Here is an 18,657-nt window from a genome sequence, read left to right on the forward strand (position 1 = left end):
ACTTGTTTTTAGGTCTTTTAATTTAATAAAGAAGCATAGCCCTTGTGTTTTTCACAGCGCTTTATTTCACACAATTCTTCAGAGGCATAAAATATATTACTTCTTTTACAAAGTTTATGAAAATTGCATTTGCACTAAAGTTCTACTGTTTATAAAAAGAGTGAAAAACAATTAAAAAAAAGCAACTTGCAAATATATTTTTACACTTCATGTCTTTGGTTGAGTTTTTTTTTGTGTTATGAAGAATCTTGGTTGTTTTGTGAGAAAGGAGACAAATCAAACAAGTCAAGACAAAATGTGTGGTCATTCTGCGGTATGGGGGAAAAAGTGAGGTAATGTCTCTGATATATTTATTTAAAAAAGAAAAGAAAAAAGACCTTACCGGTGTGACATGTTTCCCCAGTTTTAAAACATTCCAGCTTTAAGGCATGATTTTTTTTTTTTATAATTTCCACTCACAAAAAGATTAATCTTGATATTCTGTATTAGTAATGAATGAGTTGTCGCTTTGTGTTTTAGCTCAGTGCAATATATTTAAATGCAGATCTATGAATAAAATTGACTGCATTTTTTTAAATACTATGTATGGTACTGCTGGTAAAATGTAGTCGTATTAAAAGTTATTTTTTTTTCCTTCACTTTTGGTCTCATTTTTCTACAACCTCTTCACTTTATAACTTAATTGTATTCATTGGGTATAGATTCCACACTACCCACTTTTTTTAAATTAGGCAATTCTAAATGGATGTATTTGAATTCATTACCAGCACAGTTCAGTTGGACCTTTAATTTAAAGCTTTTACTGGCAGTGAAAATGATGTGACTGACTTTCAGCCTAGCTCAAATGTACCTTTGACGTCTATTGCCGTCAATGGCAGTTAAAGAGTATAAAACAGAAGTATGATGATATTATAAATGTCTTATTATTATATTACTGTAATTGTTATATCAATTGTATGATTTGGAATATGATCCAAAATGCCCACTGTCTTGTAATCTGAAAGAAAATGATAAAGTTTCTTAAAAATTGCACAGAAATCAGATTCCAATAATTTAGCTGTGTGAGTTTATGAACTCATCCAATCCGAAAGAAGTATTTTCCCTTCTTTCTTTTTTCTTTTTTTTTTTTTTTTTTTAAGTGAGCTCCAGATTTGAATAGAAAGTCATCCCAGCTGAGTATGGCTGCATCAAGCAAACTCAAAAGTTCTACAAACACTTAACTCGGTTTCATCTGCGCAGCTGCGGCCCGAGCATAACTTTATTGATAAAGTTGACAATGGCCACAGCGGGTTGCTCTGGATCCAGTTCAGCGAAAAGGTGACACACGTTCTCTGTGGTGCTCGCCGTCCGCCTGGCCACAAAACCAAACATCCTGGTGCCAAAATGAACAAAAGGTTACGACTCAGAAGAATTTTCAGAATGGGAATGTACCGTATGAGCGTCAAATGTTAATTGCCGTGCAAATTTGCTAGTATGACTTGCAAGAACAGGAGGTCAAGCACTTACTTGCTGGACGTGCTATCACTGTTAGTCCATCTGAAGCACGGCACACAAATAGAAACAGAAGACAATTGCAGGAATGCATAAATCAGGAGCTCAAACTGACAAACAAGATTGCATAACAACAACAAAAAAGCCAAGGATTTATGTTTTTGCTTTTATTAGTGTCAACTGCTTGGACAGTTGTATGCGCACATACACTCACATACATTCACTTTATTTATTTTTTTCTAAATATTTGTGGCGGTCTCACCTTTGGTCTTGGGGGTCTAAACTGCTGAAAGTCACACTGCTGATTGGGTAATGCCTCCGGAAAAATAACCTGTGCAAACACAAGCAGCATTAGAAAATTTAGTACAGTTATAAGAGGGGATATGATCAGGTCGCATATTTAATGATCTAACTAAGATACCTTCTTTTGCTGTCAGTCAGAGTGATGCCCTGAGAGGAAACTTTAAAATGGACCATTGTCGCAGCAGGACGTGGACTCAGAGCCAGTGTACTTTTGGTTGCTTTGGAAACTGCTTCTGGCCCAGTTAATGATTCCGTTTCCACAGAATTCAGGTAGAGAACGTTGCAAGCTTCGGAGAGAGCACAACAATGGATTCAACATTGCGTGCAACATCCGTGAGGCTTTAATGCCCTCTGCTGGTCAAAAGGAAGAACAGCAAAAAAATTCCATATGCATCCGTCAATTTCTACTTTACAGTACAGCTTGTCCACGGGCGAGCTGGAGTTTGGGCTGAAAAAGACTTCGTGTAATTCAAGTACTCTGGTTAAGAAAGAGGGCTATTTTTTTCCTTGGCCCAGTTACCAATAGTGTACAGGTCAGAAAAATGAATTATGAATTAAGAAAAGTGTTGATCAAAAATGTACAAAAGCTTCTCATTCATAATGAAAAACAAACAAACAAAAAAAAAATGCTTTCCCAGCTGATTTGGGCAATATTTGGAGTGCAACTTGGATTGACATTCACACTCATACAATAGGACAATTTAGTGTCAAATGAACCTGAGAGGAAGCAAAATTTCACACTTCACGGTAAAAAAAAAAAAAAAAAAAAAAAAAAAAAAACTAGACCTAAACTGTTCTTCTTAATATAAATGAAGTTTTCAATCAAAGGTCAGCAGAGTACTTCAATACAAATATTACCTGCGCCCTGTTTAAGGAGGTCGGCTGCTGTGCTTGTGTTTGTTACAGTCCGCATCTCCTGAAGATCCCCGACCAGATCTAAACCATTGCATACATGTGTTACTCCTAAATAAGCTTTTCATTTCACATGGAAAAATAGTCTACAGTGGAACCTTCAAAATCCGACAAACACCAAGTTCTGCAATTTGGAGAACAAAACGTAACAACAAAATGTAATGCTGAATAATTATTTTCTGTGACAATGGTTGATAAAATACTTGGTTAAATATGGAACAAATTGCTCACTTAACAATTCCTATGAGGAAAAAAATAAAATCAGACTAACTTTGTAGTCAACCAACGAAGCAAATAGTCTTGATTTTTGAAGGTTTAACTGAATATGACTTCAACTGTGCATTGTAAACAATATTACCTGTTTCTGGAATGCGAAGGGCGCATGGCAAAGAGATGGGCGTTATTGAATGTTGGTACACCAGGGCAGATAAACTCCCTGAAGCAAGAATGGGTCAAAATGGAAGTGAATGTTGACAAGTTTAAAACATGACAGTAAATAAGGAATTACACACAATTAGGGTAATTCCATGCCAAACCTCCTCAAAAACGAAAATAGAAGAAACAAATGCAAATCAAAATTGGCTTGGTTAAACCCACCGGGTGATCTGGTATGTAATGATCCTATAAAGAAAATGAACTTACCAAAATATGCCTCATTCTGACAGCCCTTGATTTTGACACCCCGCGGCCCTGTCTCAATGAGGAAATGTCGCACTAACTGTTCCAGGACATCTGCTGCGAGATGATGAATTGTGTCTTTGTATTACAGACGATCGACAGGGAACATGTTCAAAAACTGCAACGGTACCTTTGCTACCAGTGATGTTGGCATTAGGAGGAGGCGTGGCCACTTTGAGGGCCAGGCCGTAGGCACCTTGGAACGAATTACTGTCTCTGATGAGGAAAGTTCCTGGTTCCTTTTCCTTCAACACGGCTATGGCTGTGGAAAAAAAATAAACAGGAATGAGGGAGTGTATACAGTAATCCCTTGTTTTTTTTCGCAGTTAATGATACATTATATGATCATTTCAAGTGTAAACTGTGATTGTTATCATGTTTATTCAGCTAGAGGCTTCACTTTACATATTCGGGTGCCGCTAATATAACCGCAGCTCTCCGTGAAACTACAGCCAAACACAATGGGAACGAAAATGGGCAACAGTACAGTTACTGTATAGAGTTTAATAATTTAAGATTTAAGTAAATATGTGTACTGCAGTAGTTTGACGTCCGAGGAGTGTCAGTGGAAAGTGCATTTATAGTTAGGCATGAAACAGCGAGTGATCACTGTATTGTAAAACAAGGACCAGTAAGTTAGGTTGAACTCACCTTGGTCTCTGGAGATGCCTGGTTTGTACCAGTACTTTGAGCTATCTTGGACGAACTTGGCATTGACCCTAACGTCCTCCCTGCTGCTGCTGAACTGTGAGTAGCCCTGTCGCTGCTCCGTCATAGTTGTGGGCAAAGTCACACTGTGCGTGGGTGAAGGTACTGGGGAGCCTCTGAGTTGAGAAGTGTGCCCGTTAAGGGATACCGGCGTCGATGAAAGCCGTTTCTTCTCAGGAAGTGGCGGTTGTGCTGCTGGGATTGTAACGGCAGTGTAGCCCGTGTATGGGACATGGGGGACACTTAGCAAGGGGTAGTAGTAGGGTGCGAGGGGGAAAGTTGGGGTGTGGTATCCATCAGGCACGGGCGAGGGTGGTTTGGTGTCTGTTGAGCTGTCTCTCTCAGGTGTTAGTCGTTGATCTGGGGCACTATGACTTGGGGATTCCGTCGGAGAAATTTGCGACGAGTTGATGGAAGGGCTCGGACCGGCAACTTGTACAGCGCTGCTGCCGGATGGGCCATCGTTTGGAGAATCTGAGAGGTGGTCTTCCACTTGGGTGATTATGATGGTGGTACTTTGAGACTGATCAGCATCCTCATCGTTTTCTTTGACCTTTAGTTCCTCGGGTTTCTTTCCGTCAGATGTGAGACTCTGAGAAAGTTCACTTGATGGCGGTGTTATGTTGGAACTTTGGGATTGTTCTTCTGACTCTGCTATTCTAAGAGTTTTGCTTTCATTTGTGTTCAGTTCCAGTGATATTGAGGCTTCTTGACTTAAGCTGCAAGCATGAAAAAAAGGTTAAGTGACTGTATAAATTATAATATGTATCCATAACATGCATCTGTATAAAAAAAAATAACAAGAATGACCATTTTTTTAGACTGGCTATTCACACTGAGGAAAAACAAAAACAATTGCCCGTGACAGTGGATGCAAATGAAAAGGCTGGGTCATCTACTGAGCAAACTTGGACTTAAGGTAGGGTAGCTCCGATGAGTCAAAAAGATATAAACCAAAAACAAATATCCACAAGTGGACAAGTCTTTTTTTTTTTTTTTTAATGATGCAAACCAGTATAATAAACTCAAGCTGAAATGAAACTGAAATGAGCTTCTGAAAAAGAATTCACATTTTCACAGTTTCTTGGTTGAGTCACCTACCTGTCCTCTGTGTGTGTGGGGCTACTGCCACTAATGATTGTATAGTCATGATCGGAGTCCAGAGTCTGGGTGCTTGATCTGTCATGTTTACCCTTGGAACCCTGCGATATGTCAACCTCTGTGCTAGGAATGGCCTTTTCCACTAAGTTAGAAAGGAAAAAGAAGCAGCAGATGAAGGCTGGATGCAGAGGAGTATAATACAATGGGTAACAATTTAAATCCATCCATCCATTTTCTAGAGACACTTATCCTCAAGTTAAAATGTTGATCATCAAAAATGTGGAAAAAAATGGAAATTCATAACTAAGTGGAACTGTTATTAGGTTTTCTGAGATGATAGCGAAACCTGAGATTGGTTTTGGATTTTGCACTGTCAAAATTAGTTTAAGAAGAGCTGTCAGGCCTAACTCAACAAAACGTGTGTTTGAGGCAGTGTTCGATCCCTGTTTACCTTTGAGATGCTCTTGCTGCTGATCTTTGGCTCCTGGAGGGGTCTCTGGAATTTGTCCTCTCCCAAGAGAGGGGCTGCCAGCTGCCAGAGGAGAGGCTGATCCAGAAAGGTATCCAGAAGCATAACCTCGACTCCCATGGCTCTCAACAGGAGATGACTGATAAGGAGAGCAGGGGCAAGATTGACGAGGAGGCGGAGGGGTGTGGTATCCACTGCTGGCTCCGTCTCGCATGTCCATCAGAGACTGGGGGGCGGGATAACTCTGGTGGGGTCCAAGCACAAACCTTTGCTGCTCTGCATCCTGTTTTAAAGCAGCAGAGTGACAGATGTGGTAGGGTGGGACGGCTGATTTACACTGCCAGAAGTCAGCCTCTCTCGGCACTTCCCATGGGTTTTTACTTTCCCACAATGTTTCTCGAGTTCGTTGCAATCCCGCTGCTTGGTCTGGGTGCATCGAATGGAGCCCTCTGACTGAGGCTGCCTGGTGCTCTCTCCTGCTGGAGCACTCTCGGCACGGACACCCTGGAGGCTGATTCGGCGGTCCAAAGAACATCTCCCTGTATGGGCTTGAAAGTAGCGACTGGTGGGAAAGGTGAGTGGTTGGGGTTTGGCTGGCGTAATGGAAAACTTGGCATTCATCATTGTAGTGTCTGTTAGAAGATGGAAGGGTATGACCGTGTGAATGTTCAGAAGCAGCATAAGGGAAGCATGGTCTGTGGAGAAAAGGAACTGATGGGCCGGGCTGCTCCCATGCTAACTCTGGCAAAGGATGGACACTATGGCGATGGCAGACTTCCATATGAGTCAAATGAGAAGGAGGGGACACGGACTTGGACGTCAAAGCCGGCAGAGTTTGACTTTTGGGATGTTTTTTGATACTGTTGCAGCACCCGGCGCAGTGACCGTTAGATAGGCAGGGCTCAGGCTCCCATTGAAGCACCATGCCTCCACACTTGATACCTGCTCGACCACAACATGAGTGTTCTCGCCTTGATCCACCCGCATTTGACAGGTTAGCATCTTCTAAAATCTCTGTCTCTCTGTCCTTTTCTTTCCCTCGTACATTCGTTTCTCCCTTTTCAGTCAGATTTTCAGTCGTCTCGCTTTCAGGATGAGAAGTGAAGGGCGAGTGGTTCTCAGAGGGGAAACAGCTGGAAGACTGGTTGGCAATCTGTGTCTTCACTGTTGGGCTGCTGGTGAGGCAACCATTGGCTGAGGAAGAGGGGCCTGGTCCTCGTCGTTTTCTCACCTGTGCGTACAAACTCCCATCCAGGGGGCCCCTTGTATGAAAAATGTCTGGTAGGTTCACACAAACAAATTGGGGGTCATTAGATTAGATTAACAGGTACATTGCAACCAAACCAATTACAGTCAGTGAAGCATTATTTTTTTAATTATGTTGTTCTAAAATCTAATCTTTTCACTTCCTGCTTTCTGTATGTTGAATCGATCAGTTTTTATGCCACAAACATCTTGTTGAGTTGTTGGGGGTAGGAAAATAAAGTTCGAACACACCCTAAAATGAATACTGATTGGCTGTTATTGTATCTGACATAACCTGTGTGTGGGAGCAGAGATTCAGGATAAGAAGCAACATGTGAAAAGCATATGAGGGTTATTGTTCTTATGCATAAGTGTCAAACTCCAGTCCTTGACGGCCAGTATCCTGCGTGTTTTTGATCCTTCCTTCTTCTTAAACACTCTGATTCAAATGATTAGGATAATTTTCAAGCTCCTCCACAAGTTGCTGATGAGATAATCATTAGAATCAGGTGTTTTGGGAAGAGAAACCTGGAAAACATTGAAGAGACTGGTCCTCGAGGACTGAAGTTTTACACCTATGCTCTAATTGATGGTAAATCTAACTTTAAAACACACCCTGATGGCACCTTTGAGAAAAAAAAAAAGAGTGGTTCTTTGTAAGAAGCAGTTTGATTACCACAGAAGCAGCTCAATCTTAGCCTATCACATAAATGCAAAGCACCTACATTAAGTGGAGTTTCAATAAGCTCATAATGGGTTTCTACCTCATCTACACATTTGGTGTACTTCTTGTTTTTATAACAACATTTTTGTTTTACGATGCCTTAAATAAACAACAAAATTAAACAGCGTAACACACTGTGAAGCAATGATCTTACTCTCTGGACTGTCTTGATGATGGAGGTTCAAGTTCTCATAAGAATCCCATCTGACCACTGGATCAGAGGTGTTGTGGTTCATTTTGATAGGCTCATCAGCCTTCTGGTTTTCTTGAAAGCAGACATGAAATTGTATTGAGTAAAATACAAACTATATAAAAATATACTGAAGACATCAGACACCAGAAATATTCACCGTTTATTTTTTCCGGCCTGCTAGAAAAGATAAACTCCACTGCAGCGTCACGAGGGAACCTGTCATCTATAAAAAGATTTACTTGTAAACACAGTGTCAAAAATATCACTATAACAACAGAAATGATCAAAGCACTCACATTATTATGTGAAATGTGAGGTAGAAATAGCACAAAGTGGAATGACTGAAAATGTCGCAAGGAAAACTGCTGGCGACATCAAAGATATTGTTTATCTTATAATAGTTAGCATCAGTATAATTGAAAACCTGGATTGTAAACAGGTATCACACTAGCACCAGCACACATGTATTAAGACTGCTACTTGCTAAAACATATTCAAACAGGCACCATTTTAGTTTCAGTCAAGTAAGACTATTTCCAAGCCATTAAGACTCAAGCTAAGCCAAAACACATTAGCTTCATTTTCACCTTCACTGATTTTAAGTAGTTATATTTTTTTCGCCCCTCTATATTACAGTAACTATGGAGGCTTTCTTGAGTTTACCTGTGCAGGCTACGTCAAGGTCCTTCTTGCCAAACCAGAGCTGGGCACCATGAATGGTGCACGTGTGGAACTGGATCCTGAAGACCACTTCTCTCTCTGCTGCCTGGCTCCTTCGATGATAGCACTTGACCTGAGAGGAAGGAAAGAACCTCATGACAAGCTTCAAACACGGGATTGTTCAAAGCTATCTGCACACCGTAGGCTAATATATTGGACCAAGTTACCATTATACCTACAGGAAATGAAATATGGAAAAGAAAATACGGACCACGAGTAGGATTTCAGTCTTGTATGCAATTAGCAATTTGATTCTTCAATATTGTGCGACTGCTCACCATAATGTCCCCCTTTAACAATAACGCTGGTTCCATCGTCACACACAGCTTCCTAGACCTGGAGGTCTGAGGATTGCTGGAAACACACACAAGTACCAAGAGCTCAAGTACAAGCATACACGTAGAGTAAATCAAAGGTAAACTATGTTCACTTGAACATAAGCAGTGGGCTAACCGACATATAAACACAAGACATTGGCCACTAAAGGGAACTTGTGTCCGAAAGAGGCTTTAGATGAATGAATGAGGAACATTGTGGAGCAACTGGACTACTCACTAGACGCAGGAGGTGTACATCAGCTGTAGTGATTGGTAGATCTTTAGAAATGGAAAGTAACCTGCAAACAAAAAGAAGACTATTTGCAGAAAGCAGATTTGTTTTTGAGTCCACTTTTCACAAAGCTGAAAAACAAAGTATACTTGGATAACTTTGGGTCACATAGACTGACCTCCTCCTGTCTGAAAATTTGGCAGGGATGGAATAAGTATCTGATGGAGGAACAAAGGACTGCTATTCATTTTGATGGCCCCAGACAGCAGACCACCAAAGTAGTAGATGTACCTGAAGATGATGGAAAAAAAAAAGTCAATAAATGGAGACATATAGCATAAAACAATTGTGACACGCAATGCATTATGTGTGTGCGTGGGGGAGGAGACCTGTTCTGAGATGGCTGAAGTGCAGAAGAAACTTTGTCTTCACAAAACTTCCTCATGGCAAGTGTGGTGAGGGCCTGATCCGCTCTGTGGACACATAACCTCGATTAACTTCAAATTGTTATTATTTTGATGATCGATTAATCTCTTGATTATTTTATTGATTAATCGCCGAATAGAATTTAAGAAACTTGTTATAAAAAAAATCACTGCTCTATTTAATCTTTGCAATCATCTTGCTCGAGAGGCTAGCCCTGTCCCGTGCAATTTGATTCAGACTGGACTGTGGCAAGCGCGGCTTCTGTTACCATGATGTCATTGTGGTGGCTGCAAAGTACAAATGTGACCACCATGCAGACAACATGTATTTTAGATTATATTAGCCTACTATTACATCACATTTGGGCAGCATTGCTGCCCTATATTAGTGTTTATACACATGCAATATTTCCCTTTTTAAAAACGTTTCAGTTGTAACAATTTGAGGGTGCTTTACTACAAGTACAAATGAATTACCCTGCTGATATCTTGCTATAGTGCATGTAGGCTGCAACAATGACCCCCGTCTTCCCTTTGTTACCCTGTCAGAGCAAATGACAATATAAATATGAGAATCGCTTACTGTTTGTCTGACATAGTTCACTGTGTGTTCATGTTGCACTCACCTTACAGTGGAGAACCACTACATTATTCGGATCAGCACTCAGCCACGTCTCCATGGCCTTACACACTGTACAGATCCTATCTAAAGGTGGAGCGTGGAGATCAGGCCAACCAAAGTCCTGCACCTGCAACACAAGATGAGCTGGGCATTAAATATTATGCGACTTTTGAATGCGGTATATTTCAAATCGTACCTTTGGGATGAGTCTTGTGATGTCACGTCGCTTCTCCGATAAATTTAAAAGCTGGAGAAAAAAACACACAAGTAAATACCTATGAAATTAGTAATTGCATCATGATTGTGGGGTTTTTTTTTGGGGTGACCAACCAGAAACTTGTCTTGGTGCTTGGATTTGAGCATGGTGGCCATTTCCTGTAGCTCCGCATGGTACAGCTGTTCCTCAAGCTCCGGCATGAAGAACACCGAGATGATCCTCTCGGTGATATAGGTGAGGTCTATGTCGTAGTGGCGCGCCATCACCTGCTCCATCACTTGCTCTTCACTTTTACTTCTAGATCATTTGAAATTGAAATATTAGAAAAAAGAAAGCCCTTCACGCATCATCGGTCAATACGTTACCTCGGCATGGAGCTTCTTTTCTTCAGTGATGCAGATTTCATGGAATTGAACTGGAAACCATGAAGAAATGGAGCTTGAGTGAGTGCGCTCTAACAAAACATGAAATTGCAAACGGATGTCCAAACGTACCTGATCTGGTGTTGAGGCACAGATGGTCGACACCTGGAAGAATTAACACAAGGTTACCAATGCTGAAAATACTCTATATTCATACTTACAAATGAGTTGTGCTAGTCAAATTCATCAAGATAATTTAAGAACGTGTATGGCAAAGTCTTTCCTCATCAAGCCCCATTACATAAAAACTGATTTCATGAGTGAAAACTATACAGTTTACATCATAATAGCCTTTATATTTAAATGCTGTGATTTTAACTTACTGTACACTGTGCACGCAATTACATAACATTCTCTCACCACCTCCTGCAATGACCTCCAGGCTAACAAAAAACAAAGAGTCAGACTATTGACTTCCACTGTGAACCTTGACAGGGCAACACCTTGTCAACTTTTCACCCTTGAACCCTTGAAGGAACGAATGATTGGCATCCAAGCGGCTCCAGTTGATGACAGGTGTCAGCGACAAGCTAACAAGTCGCATTCCTTTACAACTGAATGCTTCCACCAACAAGTAACATTGCACATGTTTTTGTCCAATAAAGGATTATTGTTTGCATCTGTTCTGGTGTATGTGCCACCCACTCTCTCACATACATTTTACATATACAAAATTGTAAACAGTAAGACATATAATGTAAAGAGTTTTGTTTAAATTCCTTGCAGTTTTAGAGTTGTAGAAATGCTTCCAAACGATTTCCTAATTTTATTTTCTCTGATCATATTCAAATACACTGGTGCCCAAAAATATAAATATAATAATTTATTTTCTCCATTCATTTTACTGAGACCCAACCTATAAATTTGTGTCCACTGAAGTGGGAATTTGTTTTTGGTTGATATCTTCTGACTTCCCTATTCTAAGTTCTTGTCTGCTCAGTAGGCGACATTTTGGCATTTCCAATGATTTCTAATGTGTTTGGGCGGGATGAACTTTGGGAGCGATGAACTTTGCTGTCTTGCTGAGACAAAACTGACACAACAGTGGACACAAAAGAACAGGCTGGGTCTTAGAAGGATCATTTTAGAGAATCGCCATTCCATTCCAATATGGCGTTTTTCTTATAATGTCCCCTTATTCCTTTAATTCAGTGGTTTCTAAATGGGGGCACTTGTTCCCCTAGGGGTACTTGAAGGTGCTTCAAGGGGTAGATATTAGCATTTATATTAGCAGGTATTAGCATTTAACTCTTTCATGCCAGATGTTATCCAAAAAGGAAACCCCTAAAGTGCCAGCCGATTTTTAGCTTTTTGATGGATCTTTCAAGGTCAAGAAAATATTGTGTGCTATGTTTTTGTAGACATCAGTGGTACCATATGAAAGATTGGGTTCCATTCTTTACTTGGAAAAAAAACAGTAAGATCCTACCTTATTCTCTTCTTTAGTAATCACGGTTTGAAAATAGGTCATTTGAGTGGCACAAGTTCTTTTGGACTGAAGAAGAAAATGAGCTTTTTGTTTCAGCACAACAGTGACTTTACACTAATATTTGTTGGTTCAGCAGCATCTGAAACAACTTGACAGTCTTTCCCTTTGTTGAAAACATGAACAAAAACAATGACAATGTGTTTTTGATTGCAAAATAAGTTTGCGTGGATATATAACTACACCGCTGCAGTGCTTGTATTTCTGAATTGTGTTATATATTTTTTTTCATCCAAAAGTAGGGAGTAAGGAGTAGGGAGTGATTGACTGAAAAAAAAAGATTTCACAGGGAGTACATCGTTGATAAAAAGTTAAGAACCTCTTCTCTAATTTATAGTTAGCAATCATAAAACTGCTCCAGGAGAGCAGCCGACATTGGTATTGATAACTTGAGATGAGGCAATATTACGAATCGTGTTTCGCCGTGCGGTTCATTTCTGCATTTCTGATTTAGTCTGATATTTTTGACACTTCAACACAGCTTAAGTTTTTTATCAAACACACGCAAATGACAAACATGCCATAAAACCCTCAGTAGGAAACGAAAGGACACGTTCAAGTAAATGTAGCTGTGGGGCTGAACTCCTCTTGTTTAATAACGGTCATTAAGAGGATGAAGAGTGCTTTGCTCCAGGAAGGAACAGTAGGATACAGACAACATACACGTGTATGACCATGCATCAAAAACACATGCACAGACACACACACAGAGGGTCTTGACATATAAAGGTAACAGAGAGTCAACAGGAAGCAATTTGCAACAGGATGTCAGTGCTGGTCAACGGTGTTTGAGCCACGCACACGCACGTGTTTTGGATAGTGTTGCCAGCTTCGGGCGCTCGCTTGGTGAATGTGTGTGGACTGTGAGCAGGGGCCACTGGGGGGACCGAACCATCTGGTTCGACTTGTCTTGTTCATCAGTGTGCTTTACGCCGGCGCCAATGACCGTGCGACATCACAGCCTCGGGGACTGCCGAGGTGCCCACCGGCTGACTTAGCGCCTGTTTACTTCGTTTATCAACGTGTTTCTCTCGAGATATCGGCTGATATTTTATGCACTGTGTGAACAAAAAAGAGACAGGAAAGGCGGACTTCATTTTACCTCAAACACTGGATTTTTTTTATGCGCTTTATGGGAGTTATTTGGTTATTTCTATTGTTTATTTGAAGCATTTTACACAACAACTCTTTTTTAAACGTAATTACTTCTTTTAAACAGTCATTTTCAGTTTTACCTTTAAATATAAAATATTCAGAATGCTAATGAATGCAACTAATGATTATTTCAGTAATCTATTAATCTGTTATTTTGTTGATTAATCAATGAATAAAATATTTTTAAATGTTTTTATGTCTATACATTGAAAAACAGGACTTTTTTAAAAAATTGACTGCAGAAAATGCTAAAGCATATTATTTTTTTCTTTCAAGATTCATTTACTGGTTTGGTCAATAGCATCATGAAATTGCCTAAAACAGTGGTTCTCAAAGGGGGTAAGAGTACCCCTGGGGGTACTTGAAAGAATGCCAGGGGGTACTCGATATTTTTTGGCAAGAAAGCCAATCAAAACTTAAAGTACCGGTATTGTGTTTAATTTAACATTTTTATTACAATTTTTTGCCTTGAAATGTTGAGTTCACTTAACATTTCTCAACCAGTAGAGACAGTGAGCATCTCATTGATTTTCATGAAACTATTAAATACAAACATGCCACAAAAAAATAAATTGAAAAACGAATGCCTTCTTTGACATATTACGATTTAAAAAAAAAGAAAACTTTGCATGCCTTAGCTTTGAATTACCAAAGTAATTCTAGGCAAAAGGTTAACCGGTGCAGATATCTCCTAGAGCTACTGATGGAAAAATGTGTTTGAGACGCAGGCGTCAGCATGAACGCTGACGTTGGATAGAGGGAGAAGTGACTAAGCCTTCTCATTTGAAAGTGGAAAGGCAAAAATAACCAGAGCTTATTCCATATTACACCATGTCTCAATATGTCCACTAAAGGTAAACAATAAGGCAGCCTCAACATTTTTGAGAGGGTGAAAGTATTAGGTAGTTTCAGGGCTTTCTTTTTTTTTTTTACTGTAAGTCTACCTTAGGAACACAGTCACTCGTTTCCTCATGAATTCTGGCCTCAGGACAGGGTCATCACACTGATCTGGGCTTTCCCTTAGTAAACAACACGGGACAACAGAGGACACCGTGAAAAGCATCACATGGAGCATGCTGACTAGTTTGTGCAAAACATGTACAAGGTTGGGGGGGGGGGGGGGGGTATCTGGGAGACATCAGGGGAAGCAGAGAGAGAAGAAGGCTGAAAGCAAGCCAGTGATGTGGATGGGCCAGACAACAGCTGAAAATGCCAGACAGCTATTTTGATCAGGATCCTCAATATAGATCACATGTCCCTCTGGAACAAGTTCAATTCAGATATTACTTTTATAAATAATAAACTAAATATAATACTAAATCATTTTTTGGAACTGATTTCATTTAACAGTTCAATCACTTTTGCTTTATTTGGCTTGATCTTTGTTTTTGGCGCCGCCTCTGGCCGCTGTTGGTATTACATTTTGTGGTGAGAGGGATGGTGTGGTTTTGAGAGCAGTCAGTCCGTGACGCACACGTTGTTTTGCCTCTGTGAAATCTGGCCCACGACTGGTAGAGTGGTCGTCTCCCAGCCGAGAAGCTGTGGATTCAATCTCCCGACCATCATGACCATGTGAAGTGTCCTTGAGCAAGACACTGAAACCCCAGTTGCTCCCGATGCTGCGTCGTCAGTAAGTAAATGACTCGTTAGTGTAAAGAGCTTTGAGTACCCAAGGTAGAAAAGCGCTATATAAGTGAAAGTCCATTTACCAAGTCCATTTGTAAGAATGTTGATGTATGATAATAGGGTGAAATGTGAAACTGGATTCTCATGTGAATTGATGATTGTTTTTTCAGTTAACTTTCAGTTTAACGTCATTTTTATGTTTACTGTTCTTGGAGTTTAAAGTGACGTAGAACTGTCATGAGAGAATAAGTTTATTGTTAACTCATTAAGATAGATTTGACTAAAACATATTTAGAAAATGATAAATATATTGTTTGGTTCATACAATTCCTTTATTGGATATTATATTGTGCTTGTCAATACTGTCTCCCCCTTAAAAAAACATGACAAATGGTTTAAAAAAAATAGTGTAACCGAAGCCCATCTGGAATTATTAATCCTGCCAGAATGGAGGCAATTTCAATATTAAACAAAACAAACAGGATGATTATTGCTTCGTGATTGATATGAGGAAATGAAAGAGATGCAAACAGAAGGTGCATGCAGCCTCGCGTGTCCTATGTCACTTTAGATAAGGCGTAGAAAGTGCGCTGAATTAAACTAAGCCAAGCGTCATCGTCTTTTACCCAGTTCCAACTATAAATAGTTGCTGTGGGCGGCGATATGTCAACATGGTAATCTGGTAACACAGATGTTCATCAGCCAAATCCAACGCCGACCTAGTGAGTACCTAAGCTAAGGGCAGTTCAACATGTAATGCGATACACGTGTCCATAAAGACAAAGTTTGACGTCCTCAGTTCACCGTCACTACTATGTCCATTCATACGTTTGCACAGCAGCTGTTTTGTAGGAGCACACTTTGTAACGATCTGTACGTCATTATGCAACATTAGCATCCATTACACTGTTGTTGTTAGAACAGCTGATTCAAATCAGGGGGCGGGGTTTATGCTGTGTCTGGTGCCCTTGGGTCAAATAAAACGCAAGCAAAGAAAGTAGGTAACACTTAAGTGGTTTTATGCGCCAATGAATGGGATCATTCAAGTCATATAAATCCCCATCTTCAACACAAGGAGTTTTCAAATGTTTTTAATGATGTACGCCATGTGAGTTTTTGTTTTTTAAGCAAAGTATTCTCTAGCCAGCGCAAAGCGATTTTGGAGAAATAGTAGAAGACTTTAAAAAAAAAAACAGTACTGTGCCATCCATGTTTGATCTAATACGTTTTGGAACGAAATTTGTCGCTGAATTTCTGGACATATTTTACTCAACAACTCCAGGGGCCAGTGTTTTTTTAGGATTTGACCAAATTTGAAACGGGGAACATCCAAACCTTGTTTGATATGGATATAAATACTTATTTCCACATTAAATACCCCCCAAACAGATTTAAATGTATAAAAATGATATTTTTTTTTTTTTGTCATTAATCACTGTATATTATCTTTATGAAAACAATCAGCCATGGAATATACCATACATTTTTTAATATTACACTCAAAACACATCTGAAATGTATTTATGTGCATTTGTTATATCAATGTTCGTAATAGAAGATGTTACATTTGTTTTCGTCACACATTTAAAAAAAGACATGACCCCATGTTGTCTTTTTGTTATTTATTTTGTTATCTATTTGTTGTTCTTTACATTGCTGATAGGATAGTTATCACAATGTGGGCTAATTTAAGCACAGGTAATCCAGATATGGAAATCTTGAAAACTGTCTGTCTGGATGAGAGTGGTTCAATTATTTTTTGAAAAACTGACGAACAATAAAATAAAATGGAATCCATGATCCTGGATAGCAAAACATCCAGATATTTTTGATCCAGATTACATTTTTGGAAAGAATTGGCCCGAGAAGTTAAATTGTGGAATATCATCTATTTTCTTTCTGACTCATCTTTTAGAAAATAGTGTCACTAACGGGCAGACATGCACATATATAAACTTAACAAAATAAAGACAAAAAAAGGAATTACTATAACACAATTTAACAATATGCCTCATGCTACAATTAATTTGCTATAAATTTGAAAAGAAAACTGCACTGTCCTTGCCACAACATTAAAATCATTCAATTAAACTTGCTAATACCTGCAGAAACACAGTTAAAATATCACCTACCCCCAGGGGTACTTGTACCCCATTTGTGAACCACTGTTGCACACCATCCACCCTTTTAAGCATCTTCCTCTGGCAAAAAGCAAACTACACTTTGAACCGAGCAGCAGTCATTTTCAAGACACATGCTGTATAGAAAAAATAATAACCTTTCATACTGACATTCACACTGGCACAGAGCAAACCCACATGAGTGAACTGGTACCATCATAAAATCACTTAAACCTCTAATATTAAAAATTCAAACCTGCATTTTTTTTGTAGGTCACACTGCGGGTCTATTTTTAAAATCTCGCAAATATGCAGCAAAAGAAATCCTCTTTTGCAGCAAAGTAAAAGCAGTCTAGCTATTGTTGGAATACTATGCAATCATGGAATTACATGCTGCATTAACAGAGTACACGCTGTGAAGAGGCTTGAAAGTTTACCGCTCAACTACAAGTCACCACACGGTAAATTTAAAGCAACAAAATAGAAGTTGGAAAGCTGAACGAGATGTTCGATGCCTAGTGCAGAGTGTTTTTTTTTTTTTTTTACCTTTCAACAAGCAGCTTCAGTCTGTGCCTGCCTCTCCGAGCAGTCCAGTGTGTACACTGGCATACACACACCCTCCCTCCTCTTTTCCCTCTGTCACACACATAAACCCATTGCTAACTCTCTCCCGCTCTGTCTCATATGACAACACACGCATGCACATTCGTCCACGGTGCCAGCAGCACTCGCCACATAGCTTTCTTTTTCCCCTCCCGCCCTGTTTGTGGCACTGGCCACACACACCCACACACGGTAAAACATGCCTCGCCTTTGCAAAGGACCTACTTGGGCACTGCGCACACACAGTATTGAAAAAATAAGTCACATGAATGAGACAAAATCACAGATTCTCGTTCCCAGAAAGTCACAACACAGAGCCGCCAGCTGCCCCTCACCTATTTGTGTCCTCTACACCAATCACTCCGCGGCAAGCATCTATGGCACCCTTGTTATTTTCTATATTTATACACTTATTCCATTCACATTGATCATGGTCCGATGTGATGACCATTTTGTCCTAGTGACCGTCCAGCAGCCACCCGCTGCACTTGTATTTGTCCATCTCCGTGGTAACAGAGTTTGACAAAAACAATAATCCTCTTTTAGGGACAGGCTGCGAAAGCACAACAGATGATAGTGTCCAGTGGCACACTATTAGGTCATTTTGTGTGCAATTGGAAATCCTGCAGGGATTTGGGGGGACCAGAGCATGATTGTAATGTGGTTAATTGTGCCGGTTCTGTGGCAGTTTGGAACCGCTAGGCTTTGCAGCTATAACAGCGCCCTATGCTGATGGACTGCCCACCTCTGGCTATCATATCCATTCAAACACAAATAAATATTTACATTAGGAATCATTAGATGATTTTGATGTCTTTATTCCTATGCACTGCAGAGGTTTTAGACAGGGACATTTTGTACTGGCAGATAGTCAATATCATGTGACCT

At 39.9% G+C, this 18,657-nt stretch overlaps 1 protein-coding gene across 3 annotated transcripts; it reads right to left on the reverse strand.

The window, feature by feature from the left end:
• Positions 1-48: 48 nt before the first annotated feature.
• On the reverse strand, positions 49-17,830 carry LOC148419087 (tensin-2-like). 3 transcript variants are annotated; one of them, XM_088424107.1, is made up of 25 exons: positions 17,713-17,830; positions 10,852-10,884; positions 10,723-10,772; positions 10,471-10,654; positions 10,337-10,387; positions 10,145-10,267; positions 9,996-10,060; positions 9,483-9,566; positions 9,272-9,384; positions 9,100-9,160; positions 8,823-8,898; positions 8,488-8,617; positions 7,982-8,047; positions 7,786-7,896; positions 5,645-6,940; positions 5,194-5,335; positions 4,036-4,811; positions 3,515-3,646; positions 3,349-3,438; positions 3,065-3,142; positions 2,653-2,730; positions 1,913-2,081; positions 1,754-1,822; positions 1,507-1,536; positions 49-1,372 (listed from the first exon to the last, which is right to left on the reverse strand). In XM_088424107.1, exons 3-25 carry the CDS (start codon positions 10,761-10,763, stop codon positions 1,228-1,230), a joined length of 4,110 nt encoding a protein of 1,369 aa, XP_088280233.1. In that variant the 5' UTR covers positions 10,764-10,772; positions 10,852-10,884; positions 17,713-17,830; the 3' UTR covers positions 49-1,227. The 3 variants fall into 3 exon arrangements, with proteins under 3 accessions (XP_088280233.1, XP_088280232.1, XP_088280234.1); XM_088424106.1 differs by having other exon boundaries at positions 3,349-3,441; positions 17,713-17,823; XM_088424108.1 differs by lacking the exon at positions 1,507-1,536 and having other exon boundaries at positions 3,349-3,441.
• Between the last annotated feature and the right edge of the window lie 827 nt (positions 17,831-18,657).

This window comes from Hippichthys cyanospilos, chromosome 9 (assembly GCF_059441005.1).
Source record: "Hippichthys cyanospilos isolate Australia breed blue-spotted pipefish chromosome 9, RoL_Hcya_1.0, whole genome shotgun sequence".
Classification (NCBI taxonomy): Eukaryota; Metazoa; Chordata; class Actinopteri; order Syngnathiformes; family Syngnathidae; genus Hippichthys; species Hippichthys cyanospilos.

Coding starts and splice junctions, on each gene's coding strand:
- LOC148419087 (XM_088424106.1), bottom strand. CDS start 10,763: ATGAAATCTGCATCACTGAAGAAAAGAAGCTCCATGCCGAG. Junction 10,388..10,470: donor AGCACCAAGACAAGTTTCTG/GTTGGTCACCCC, acceptor TTTTTTCTCCAG/CTTTTAAATTTATCGGAGAA. Junction 9,161..9,271: donor AAATTTTCAGACAGGAGGAG/GTCAGTCTATGT, acceptor TTTTGTTTGCAG/GTTACTTTCCATTTCTAAAG.